General features: G+C 41.7%; 1 protein-coding gene across 7 annotated transcripts in view; it reads right to left on the minus strand.

The window, feature by feature from the left end:
- The window catches only part of GPM6B (glycoprotein M6B), a 104,309-nt gene that overhangs the window by 26,875 nt on the left and 64,555 nt on the right, over positions 1-12,879 (minus strand). For 2 of the 7 annotated variants that reach the window (XM_058822860.1, XM_058822884.1), the window contains exon 1: positions 3,599-3,680. The exons of 3 other annotated variants lie outside the window; for them this stretch is intronic. In XM_058822860.1, the coding sequence (XP_058678843.1) occupies positions 3,599-3,659 (61 nt within the window). In that variant the 5' untranslated portion in view covers positions 3,660-3,680. Of the gene's footprint in view, positions 1-3,598; positions 3,681-12,879 lie in introns of those variants that run through there. 2 more of the 7 variants (XM_058822891.1, XM_058822897.1) reach the window with 1 other exon arrangement.

Below are 12,879 nucleotides of genomic sequence, written 5' to 3' on the forward strand. Positions count from 1 at the left end.
CCATGGTCATCCACAGTTGGGGTTTATATTCTTTTTTTTCTTATTTTTATTTTTTTTTTTAATTTTATTTTGCAACTTGGTGGTATTTCTCACAGTTAAATGAAAAGGGAAACTTCTTGTCTCTGTTAATGTGTATCAAGATCTATATCCTTCACTGCTGATGCAAAACGGCATTTCGTTTTTCTTATTTATTCCACCTCAGTAAATCTGCCTGCCCAGTCCTCGCATTCTGATTTAATTTAATGCCTGCAAGATAAACCCTGTCATTTGTAATAATTTGTAAACCTTCATCTTTAAAATGCATCCAATCTGTCCTGCAGCCCTGCAAAGTATCTGTTAAACATTTTGCTTCAGCTTTCATGGTGTTTTCCTCTGATAAGGGCTGCTGATACACAGCATAAAGCTGACTTATTTCTTATCTCCATCAACATGAGGGTTGTTCCAATTCCAATTAAAAAAACTGGGACAGCAGCCACTCATCTGGGTGCAGAGAAACAAATGTCAGATAAACACTGAATCCATCAGCTGGGTAATATTGCTGCCTGAATCAGGCAGGGGATTCATGAAAATTATTAAAAGATAGCATGGTTTAGGTCTATACGGTTTAGGAAATTTAAAAAGTCTAAATAATCTTCAACAATTTTCATTTATCAATCTGTAACTACTCATAAAGCACATTAGCTTGTGCAAATTGTCTCAGCTACACTGCAGCCCAAAAGAGCTGGCTGTTCACATTTGCCACAGAGATGGGAAACACAACCCAATACCTGTGTGGCACCAGTGCTCACATACGATTGCTTTGGGTGCTCAAACTGAAAACAGACCTCACTGCTCATGCCAAAGGCTCCAGCAGCAGTGCTCTCCAGGGTTCTCCCAATATTGGGAGACCTGTACACAGACAGCACATAGTCCTAGCCCAACTTCCTCCAAGTATTTATTCCACAAAATTGCAACACATCATCAAGGAGGCCCTTGCATTGGAAACACACCCCAGAAACAGGCAGTTTAAAATTCTGGCTAAGGGAAAATACTTCTTAGCTTAAAAGCACGATTTACTATTAGATAAATGCAGATACTTTCCCAGAACCTGGCAGTGAAAAGCATACTGACTGTGAACTTGAGTACTCAAAGCAGAATGCTCATGATCTTCCCTTGCTCAGTCCTAGCAAGAGCAGCATCTCCCAAACCCCTTCAGATGGTGGTTTATCTGCTTAGGCTTTGCAATTAATTTCTAGAAGGAAGAGTTAAAAGACCCTGTGATAGGACTTCAGCTGCTTCAAGCTGTGGCAGTTGCCTTGAAATAACTGGATCTAGGGCATCTCATAAAGGATGGCCATTACCAAGTCCAGGTGGGATCGAAGAGGAAGAAAATGTTGCAAGGCTGGTAAGCATGTGAGCCATAACAAGTAAGAGATGTGGTCCAGAGAGTAAATGAAATCTTCTGTTCTGTACCCCAAAATAAAGCAGCAGCATTTTCCTGCGAGTTTCTTTACACAGAGAAAAAGCCCATTTTCCTCCACAGAAGCTGCTGGTGAAAGAGCCCTATTGAAAAATTCTGACATTTGAGAGGTACGTGATGCCTGCTGAGCCCATCTGAAAACCCAACTGGACTCGACAGATTTAGCACTTTGGAAAACCTGACCCTCAAAACCAAATACGTCTTCTCCATGATCACTTCACAGCAGTAACTTTGCAGGGGATCTGGTCTATTTGTTTTGCTATAGAAATTAGGAGTAGGACTTTCAGCTTTCTGCATTTTAATTTGCTGTGAAGCATATTGAGAATTTAAGTGAAGAGAAATACAGAGCATACTGTGAGAGACCGTATGCTACTTTCAGGAATCAGAGAATCAGCAGGAACAAAGCCTACAAGTGTTACATACATATACTTATGTAACACATCCAAAGTATAAAATTATCATAGAAAAAAATAAGAAATTGTGGTAACATTGGGACAGGAGGCTCCCTGCTTGCATTTGATGAAAGCAACAGATCAACCTCCTTGACTTGGAAGCAGATTTACTGTTCTACATGTTGTTCTTTCATCCTTGCCAAAACAAAAGGGAAGCCATAAACTCATCATAAACACACTCAGCAACACATTTTGTTTTGCGCAGCTGCTAATGCATGCGGATAACTTTCTTTAGTGTTCATTGTAACATGAATTCCATTGGTTTAAAAAAAGCTCCTCAATCAGAAGAAAGAATTGCTGTAATTTTTGAAGAATGATCTATCAATTCAAGGTGGTTTTATAGTCAATCTATTCAGGGCATTTTGTACATTAATTACTCAAAATCTGCAGTGAGGTGGGTTATTGTCCACATATACTAATGGCTTTCGGAGTTTAATCTCTCATCAGTGGACCTCCTTTTGTGAAATCCCTAGGGGATTATGTAGTACTATGTCTAATCACTTGACAAATTTCATTTACTTGAAACTGAAGCTTGTTTTATATGAAGTGTGTAGCAGGAGTCAGATTCAAAGCAGGAAAAAAAAATCTGTTACTGGACACTACTGGGATTTATCATGTTTATATCTGAACTGCTTAACAATCGATGAAAGAATTCTGCTTGGGGAAATGCACTAGTTGTTTATCAGCTGCTTAAGCCTATGAGATACTCAGATGAGATACTCAGATTGCTTATAAACGATACACAACAGGTTAAAAAATGTATTATGGCTCAAGTAAAAAGACAGTGGAAATTTAAATAATTTTGTTGCTGTTGTACCATTCAGTAAAAAAAATAAACAAACTGCTATGATCTGTAGAGCAGTCTGCTACACTGAAGAGGAACGGTTATTTGACACAAATTATACAACACAGAAAGATAACATCCCTTGCGAGTTGAATTTATGCTCTGAAGTTCAGCACTCCAGACCAAAGAGAATCAACCTTAAAGCTGGGATGGATGAAGCCCCTCTCTTTCAGCGCTGCCATCTCCCTACAACAGAACCATAACCATGGAATTGTTCTCTCCATTAAGCAGCAATTCTCAGTGATCAACACATCCTGAAATCTAATGTTGCAAAACTCACTGCATTGTTCTCCCTCATCATAGTGCAGGCAGATAGCTACCAAAGTAAAATTTGCCAGATGACACCATAGAAAAGGAATTTTAAAAATAAGAGTAGCATTTGGCATGGAACTCACTACACGAAGGTTGTGTGACATTATAATCTATTATATGTTGCTATAACCTAGGTCTCCCACACTGCATTGCAAAGCCTCGCTACATGGCTAGTCTCGATGAAAACACCAGATCACGGCTCCAAAAACAACATGCAAACACACAGGCACACGCTACCTCTGTAAACCAAATTTACCAAAATCTGTCAAAGACGCAGCAATAACGAGACTTCTTTTGCAAGCATCATTTCGGGTAGGGTTAGGACAGATTCAGAGCAAATACAGACGCAGACAGAAAGGTTGATGCTCTATTAATTTGTTGTCAAGCCATGCAGGAAAGGACGGCTGAAAGCCCGAAGACGCAGTGATGATTGTTTAAGAGCTATTTGAAAAAGTGACAAAACTGGCCTAAACCTCTTTAAGCCCCCTGAATGAAAAGATTTAAACAGGCTATTGTTAGACCCCTGGGTACCTTTTTTCTCTTGGCTTTGTTCTGCATTTTCCTCCGCTGCAGTTTCCATGGCTGGCTTCATACCATCCACCAAAAATGCCGCCCCCCCTCCCCCCCCAGCAAGCACTTTTTCTCTTCGCCTCCTTTCTCACTCCCTTCCGTCTCGTATTTACAGCGGCGGTGATTGAGCGGCTCTGTTCTCCCCTACAGTAGATTACAGTCCTTTCCAAAATGCCAGAAAAGTCTTGTCAGCTTCAATTTCGCTCCGCTGACTGGTCCACGAGGAGCTGTGCCAGCTCGCTCAGCTATACGTCACCAGGGTCCCCAGCTATAAAATAGCCATCCTGTGCCTCGCCGTGCCACACCGCGGGGACAGCACCGCCCGATCGCGCCCCCTTCCTCCTGCCCTCCGCTCTGCCCCGCTTTCCCGTCTCCCAACCAACGTTAATCAATTCTCCGGGTAGTGAATGGCTTGGTGACACCGGGAGGGGAGATGCAAGGCAGAAAGAAAGGAGCCCCCGGCCGCGGTGAGGTGAGCCCCCCGGCCGCCGTCTCCAAGGGGAGTGCACGCCGGCACACAATCACACGGCTCCCTTTCCCATGGGACCTTGTTATTATGCTTTGCATTTTGATTTATTCCACATGCCCTCTGCTCTTTCAAGGGGTGGGGGGTGATGGGTCTGCTCTCTCTGTTTGCTTTCTTTGCTGAGAGATCCGCTCACCCACGGTAAAAGACTGTGCGAGAGAAGCATAAAAGCAAAAGCGGGCATATATATGTACGTACATGGAAAATTTTAATTCTTTGTTTGACTCGTGAGCACAATGGGGGGGGAAAAAAGAAGAAAAAATATCCAAGCAAGGAGACAGGAAGCTAGTTCAAGTGAGCTAAAATGCACGTGCAACACTCTAAAGGATAAAATGTTTAAGAAAACACAACTTGAGCTTTAAAAGGAGGTCTGCCACTAGAGACCTAAAGCCATGCTTGGGAGTGAGCACAGAGTTGCTGTTCAGCACGTTTGATCACTCCCCAAATCCAGACAGACTGCAACATGATCAAATAAGCTGCACTTGGGAGCAACAAACTCAAACATGCCAGCATTGCACTGCATGAGGTCACTTTAGGTGTCCCCAGCCCACTCTTGTGCTGGGGAGCCACAGAGCAGGGCGACACCACACAGGGGTATTGTTCCCCTCCCAAAACCCAGGACACCTGACACATTTAAAGCTGCACTGGGGCTAATTAACCTTGCCTGTCACTTTGCTTGTCTCAATGCCTTACAGTGCAACGCACAGCACAGGGCACAGGTGCCCAAAGGCACCCTTTGTGTGTGTAGGATGGTGGAGCAAGCGTGGAGTAATGGCCTTTGTGGTCCAGCCATTGCAGCCAGTTCTGCAGCCTGCAAAGACTCACAGCAGATTCAGCAAATGCTGAGAATGTCAAAACCTACACCCTGCATGTTCCCTATAACAAATTCAAACAGGAGAGTGGGAAGAGGGAAGCAGTCCAAAGATTTGTAGATGCAATTTAGTCTCTTCTAGTTGAAGATACTACAACCCACAATTTTGCTGTGCATTTTTATTTCTAGATGTCAAGTGAAAAGCACAAAAGCCCTCAGACCCAACCATTAGAGAAGGTTCTCATCTCTTTCAAGAAATTAGTGCACAAACCCTCCTCTCTCACCTCAACCAACACAGCTGTTACTTTGCTTTGGGCATTACTGCTCAGAGTTCAGGCTTCAGCACAGCTGCCAGGAGGTCTTGGTCATATCCTAAGGTTTTGTATCACAGCATAAATCTTGATGCCCAGCATTTGCCTAAAATGCTTCCTTGGAGTCCAGGAACAGTCTGCTGTTGAAGCTCCCACTTCAGCAGACCTCTGTGTAAGCAGGATGATGGCAGTAATTTGTAGATGGCATGCAGTATCCTCAGGAGCCAATGTGGGACAAGGGGTTGGGTTCCTGAAAGTAATCAAATCAGTAGGCACAGTAGAGACCTCAACCCAGGAGGCAAGGCATACTTCCCCCACCTTCCTCTCCAGTGCCAAGACAGCAGTCCACACACAGACTGAAATCCCTCCCCAGCAAGACCATGCACTGCAAACACACTCCCTGAAACAATCAGCCAAAAGGTGAAAGCATGGCTGATGTGTTTGCTGTATTCTTTCAACCATTACTATAAGTTGTTGGTATAAGAATTACACAAAGAAAAGGTTCTACGAAGAGTGGGGCTTTTCCCCATTTAACATCAGTAAGACTGAAACTCCATACCAAATACACTCTCCTTGCTGAAAGTCACATAAATTTTAGTAATTGGTCAAAGCACTTGATTGCTTCTGACATAAAATTCTCTTTTTGAACGCCTCATTGTGCAGTTGGTACTTCTGTCACAGTCTAGATCTCTCTTTCTTAATGATCTTTGCTTTTAGACTGAAAGGTCTAAAACTTTAAAAGGCTGAAACCCCCCTTCAGACTATCCTAAGTTACAAAAGGTCTGTTCATAACCTAATTGAAGTGGTGCAATATCAATGCACTTATCAGTATAAACACACAGAAGATACAAACATAATCTGGAATTTCCTTTATTTAAACAGAAAACACATTAGACATAACCTGTGGTTACAGACTGTCCCTGGAGGAAGCCCATGACTGTAGCCCTCCCCTCTTTACCAGTGAGATCTACTCCTTCAAACAGCTGCACACTCTCCTACTGGTGAGCAGAATTTTAGGCAGGCTCAGGACTTCAGAGTTTGTGCTGTTTCAGAAACTCAAAACTAACAGGCTGGGAGACTATTTCCTCAACTGTTTCCCCAGAATAACCCCTTCCCCAAACAGGCAATGAAAAATCCGTGCACAATACCAGAATCAAGTTCACAAGAACCTGAACTGAGCGCTTCAAAAATCATCAAGCCCAACTATTCAAAAGCATTAACACTACCAAGTAAATAATCCTCTAAAAGCTCCAAGTGATATATGAGTGTAAAATTCTCTCCCCTCCCTTGTTACTATTTTCTGGATTGCTCCAATGTATGACAGGTTTGAAGCACTTATCATCCTAAGTAATTTCTAGATTTTCAAACTTTTACACCATCATTGATAAATACAGCAAATAAAACAAACTATACTATTTCCTCCAGTGCTAACATGGGTGCTGATCTTGTGCTTCAAGCATTAATCTCAGCCAGCAAGTTGTCTCATTCAATGTTCCCTCCCTTAAACAGATACATCCTTGTCATAACATGTGATGAGACTGGGAGACATCAAGTTTATGCCTGTGACAACACAGCACAAGATTAAGCCACAAAGGGAAAAAAATCTTTAAAACCCAAAACTTTTAAGACTGATATTCAGTAAAAACCTGCTTGTACAGACCAAGCTGATTTAGATAACCAGCAACAGGGCAGGCAGCTAGTTACATTTGAGAAGTTCAGCCCAGCATTTTGTTTTTTCAGAACAAGATAAAAGTGAAAATGAGGAGAGGGGCTGAGCAGCAAGGGTTTCTGCTGCTAAAGCACAGCTCTGAGCCTACTGCCAAACTTCAGGATGAATAGCAGTGGAGGAAAGTATGTGAAGGCACTGCAGACCAAGTCACATTTACTGCAAAATAGTTTTAAAAAAAGACTTAAATCTATTTTATCTAGGTATTAAAAAAAACCCCAAACCACACATTTAATCTTTTTGCTCAGTCAATTAAAATAGCACAATTGCAGAAGTTAAAAAATACATTAGAAACCCTATTCTGTTCATGTGCCAGTTTCTTTTGAACATCTATCTTTAATGTCACTGAATCTAGTTTACATTCCTGCAGGCTGAGAAGCTCTACCATAAGCTACAGCAAATTCTTCACAAGCTTTCAGGAGATGAATACACACTTGCCATTTCTACAAAGGCTTCACAGAGCTGTAATAAAGAGTGTTCTCACATAGCTGAAGAGCAATTTGAGATTATCTATGAGATCCAAGACTCAGAAGTTAAAATACAGAGACTGTCCTTCAAACAAGACTGACACATAGTCCAAACAAATAATTTTAAAGATGACTTGTAGAATATTTTTTTTTTAATATTTAAGAGAAAGAACAAATACACGTGAAGCCACTTGGTGCAATGTAATTGCTCATGTTCAGCTTTAAACCAGTTACCAAAGACTTGCTTATAAAACCCAATCCAAATGCTTATGCAAAAGCAGGCAAACTTTCCATGTGGATAAAATCAAAGCATGACAAGTTTTCAGTTGTGCAGCAGTCATAGATCTTGCAAGTACCTTACAAAAACTTAAAAACTGGGGTTCATTCTTTCAGATATACTAGGTTACTGGGAAAATGGAATACAAATTAGCAAATAACAGTGGTAAATCTCTGCACTTATACTACAGTATAAAACACAGACATGAGTCTGCACTGCACTTAGGGGTCTCAGTCTCAAATTTCTGTTAGAAAGAGCAAAAATAAAGGCTTAAGCATGGATAGTAGTTATCTCTGCAGCCAAAGAAAATCGCTGAGTTACCCAGGAGGGTAAGCAAACCTTAACAGCATGAAGATGCCAGTGCTGTGACTCCCTTAACAAAGCCTCATGAAGATGTCAATGACTGCTGCCAAGCTAAATGCCTGGTGACAAGCAGCAGGCAAAGGAGATGTCACTCACTTGTTGGGGTACGTACAGCTCTCTGTCCAGCCTGCCTGTTTCCAGCTGGACCACTACAGTTACAGCCACGGCTGAGAATCAAAGGTAATAAACAGCCCAGACCCAGAACATACACCAACAGCTAACATTTAGTTGGAACACAAAAGGAAAAAACAAGTCCCTTAGAAAGTGAGCAGATGGTTCTGCATGGCTTTTCCATAGTTAGGTTTCATCAAGTTCTAGTCTCAAAGATAGCTGTAGAGATGTTAAATCTACCAAAGAAAAAAGCCTGAAGAACTATAATGAAAGTCAAAATGAAAGAAAAAGTTGATGTCTTCTTAAGCAGGTGGGAGCTCCATTTCCACTTATGAAAGGCAGACAACAGCACAGAAGGAAATAATTTTTAAAAGTGATGGATTTTATTTATCTAATCTAAGGGCCTTGGTAACATTTTCCTGGATTTTAGAAACTTGTATTTAAAAAAGAAAAATTTGGGGAAAATAATTCAAAACTCTTGACAGACAAAATACAGGACTCTCAACCGTCCCAAAGACTTCCAAGGAAAGGCAAAAAAATGAAAACAAATAGGGTACATTTGAAACTAAGCTGGAATCAATATCACCTCTTGCATCCCTCTCCTGTGAGGCTGCCTGGAGAAGCATCATCCTTTTGGCAAGCCAGAAAAAAATATGGTATCAAACTAGAGCCCATTTAGACTACAGTAGAAAGAACATGGAAATACAGAAAATGAAAGCAAAGACTTCCTAGCATCTCCCCCAGGAGGAACTTTCATTAGGCAAGTGTTCAGAGCTCCAGCTCCAGTGGCTGTCATCAGCTTCTACTCCAGCTCCACAATTTTATGGCATAGTTTTCACAAGTGCACTGCATGGCGAGTTTCAAATGCTTTAACTTTACAATGAAGCAGCAAAACAAGCCTTTGAGTTACCCAATCTCCATAAATTTTTCTGTTCATCAGTGGCAAGATCCTCACATATATGACTAGTACATGTAGCCTTCAACAGTGCTTCAAATGCTCCTCCAGAATTTTAAGGGCTACATTTTGCCTTTGGCACACATAACCACCTTTGTTTGCTCCCTCTGTCCATCACAACTGAAGGGAAATTCTCAGCTGCCATGCCTTTGCCTTGTAGTCCAGCAGGGAAAAAAATATGCTCAAGCCTTTCGTCTTTGTTGAATTCTGCACTTTGAAGACAATCCAACATACTTAGCTTTTGCTGTGAACCCTCTCCTCCAATACTGTTGTCAAAGCTTACTGCCATCTCAGGAAACTAACTGGAGCTTCTGAATACTTGGACATACTGAAATAGCATCCTAGATATTTATGTCACACTTGCCAGCACTCAAGTAGAAGTGCCTCTTGTACTTGTAGAAGAGCTATTTCTGCCAGCAATTTAGAAGGCAGCAAAGGTATCATTATAATATACTCCTGTTAATACAGCTGCTCCATCTCAAAACACAAGAGCTTGACACAGACTTGGCATTGGGAGGCTACCTGTTGATTTCTTTTTTTCTGTCTATAAATAAACATCACTGAGTTCAGCCTTTTTACAAACTTAGCCTTTTACTCCACAAAGTCACATTTACTCAGACAATTCTCTGTTAACTTTACATCCAGTTCTGATTTTCAAAATTGCCCTCCCACTCTTCGCATAGACTTCAGCATCCCACCTACAATCTCTCATCTATTCAGTGCTCGTTTTGTTATTCAGTCTTGGCTTCAGTCCAGTCTTTTCACAAAGCATGGAAAAAAGCAGGGAAATAAAAAGAAGTGCAAAAGCCTACAGCTCCCCAAAAAGAAACCAGGGGCACTCATTATAGAAGGGTACCTCACACTGCTGGGGGTACATGGGGAAGGACAAGGATGAAGAATCCTCCTAGAATGTCACAAAGGAGTCCATGCATAAACCACAGATGTAGATATGTGTGTTTATGTACACATGCAGAAAACACGCATGTTTGCATATTCATATGTATATGAAGAAAATGCATACAATTATGTATGTATTTTTATTGAACAGTAAACCATATGAACACCATTGGAACAGCTGTGGGGAATGCATACTAATTTACAGTCATGCAATAGGTATTCAGTTTGATAGTGAATGCACAGCCATCCCAGTGTACAGACTGCTACAGACTCCTGCAGGTCAAGGTTTCAGGGACACGAACCAAGTTAGCCAAGATCAGACTGGAGTTTGCAGCACAGCTAAGCACACCTTGGGAGCACTGTTACCATTTTATCTCAGTATCCCAGGTTGGAAAACCAGCACCACCGGCCCCAGGCTCTGCCATACATTGCTCCTAGAGCAGCTCATGGATTGTTGGGCAGTTGTGCAACAACTTTTTGAAAAGCCCACTGAACTCAAAAGTCAAAATGTTGAGATAAAAGAAAACATCACAATAATGATTGGTATGAGGTACTGAAATTCACTGAGGTTTCAGCACCTTGTAAGTCACGACGACTGTAGCTGTTTCCCCAAGATAGAAAATTCTCATTCTAGTGTAATTCAACTATACTTTGGAAAGATCCCGGACCAGTTCAGTTCTGTCATGCAGTGCTGGACTGCCTGTTGAATTGCAAATGTAGTCTCTGTTCACACATAAGACACAAGTCATGAAATCCTCAGTTAAGACACTAACGAAACAGTCCCCAATTAATCACTGTATTCTTTGCAACAGCAGATATCCTCATTAGGAAAGCAGCAGGACATTAACAAGTCCCACGTTGAGAGTGTCCAATTAACTCATCGACTAAATATGTGCCAAGCAACTTCTCCAGTCTAGCTTTTCCAGTCCCCTCTCTCCAGCTGCAGCGATTGGGATCCCAGTCATGTCGAAAGCAGTGGTTCTTTTGCACTTTGCAAAACCTTTGAGAGCGCCGCTGTGAACAGCAAACAACACCGCTCAAGTGTTCTACAGGTCTTTCTTGAGCCCACAAAAAGCTAAGTGTGCACTCAGGGAGCTAGGCACAATTAAGAAAAAACCTCCACCCCTCTACCTTTGTAAACAAGGAATGACTTAACCTGCTAACAACGAGTGTGGTTGGAGCTCCGTCTGGATCATGTCACGCCTCAATTTCTGCCGAACCTCAGCAGTGGGTGATCCTGCATACAAAGTGAGCTTGGAGACAAAAGTGCTATAGGGTGAGTTAAGGACAAAGTAACAGCTTTCAGCCTGGGTTCCCAGATAGGCTGTCAAGTAAAATCCCTTGCCAGGGCAGGATTATTCCCTAGAGTATATATTTCCAACACTTTGTCTTGTCTAATTTTCTAAGTGTCTCAAGCTTGGAGCCTTTCAATGTTTGATGAGAAGAGCCATTCTGTGGCTCAGCAGGTTTTGAGGCCTGGCACAAAGGAGGGCTTGCACAATGGCCCGGGCCCCACTGCAGCCAGTGCAGAAGGAGCAGGGTCCCAGCCTCTGAAATGGCCCCTGTTCCTGCTGCCTGAAAACTGCCCAGACTCTCTTTTGAGCAATGCCTAGTTACATCCCCATTTCTGCTTCTTTCCAAACGTGACATTTACTTGTTTTAAACAGCTGAAAGACATAATTTCTGCACTTTGTCATGACTCAGAGTGAAATTCATCCAGCATTGCCTTTTCTTTATCTGTTCCTTCCATCATTCCCATCCCGTTTTATTTCTACTCTCTGGTTTTCAGCACATTTGTAACCATTTCTCTTGCACTCACAGCTTCCCAGGTGTAAACACTAAACATATGCTTTGTGTGCTTCCTCTGGAGACACTCACATTAGTTATTGAAAATGCCCTTGGCATTTTTGATTTCTGTACTACTACAGACACATCTTCCGTATATCTCACTACTCCTGATTCCTGAAGTGCAATTATCTGCTCCACCTTTCTGCACCATTTGGAGAGGAAAAGAAAGGAGCTAAGGAACCAGGGAAAGGGAGAAGGGATTTATATATTGAAAAAAAAAATTCCCTAAAATTAAATCAAGATAAAAGCCCAAGGCAGAAACAACACCCAAGGCTCTGACTAAGGTTTTTTCTGCTGAAGAACAGAAGAAGAACACTATGTAGAAAAAAACTACTATGTCAAGTGTAGATGGATGTGACCAAAGGCATGTTGCTCAACATGGGACATTGCAGCTCACAGACTTGCCCACAAGTTGCAGAAAAAGACCATAGTTTCTCATGCTTAGCCAAAATCACCCAGCCCAAACTGCTTGTTCACAAGTTTATTAGCACAGGGAAGAAACTGACCAGCCACAGCTTTAAGAGTATTTATAAGCACTTACTTCTACCCATGGTCTTAGAAACTAATTGTGTGTTCAAGTGCAGTACATATTCTACTGCAGACAGAACATCACCAGATTGCAAACACAATCAAAAGCCCATTTTCCTAGTTTCATTTGCCGTTAGTACACTGCAGGTTTATGGAACCAAACAAGCTATAACTGATTTTTCACTGCCACTTCAAACTGTTTCCAAGCAAATATCATAGCAACATTATCAGGTCGTCAATTTCACTAAAGCCCAAATTCTCTACAATAAAACAACACACACGTGTTTAAAGGAAGACAGAAAATGTATTCCTGAGTAAACTGAGCATCTCCCTAGTTCTGGACCAACAGGGTCCTGGGACAAACCCCATCATTTAAAGACCTTTTCACAACTTTAAGAGAGAAGGGAAAAAAATCCCAAACT

This window comes from Ammospiza caudacuta, chromosome 2 (genome assembly GCF_027887145.1).
Source record: "Ammospiza caudacuta isolate bAmmCau1 chromosome 2, bAmmCau1.pri, whole genome shotgun sequence".
Classification (NCBI taxonomy): domain Eukaryota; kingdom Metazoa; phylum Chordata; class Aves; order Passeriformes; family Passerellidae; genus Ammospiza; species Ammospiza caudacuta.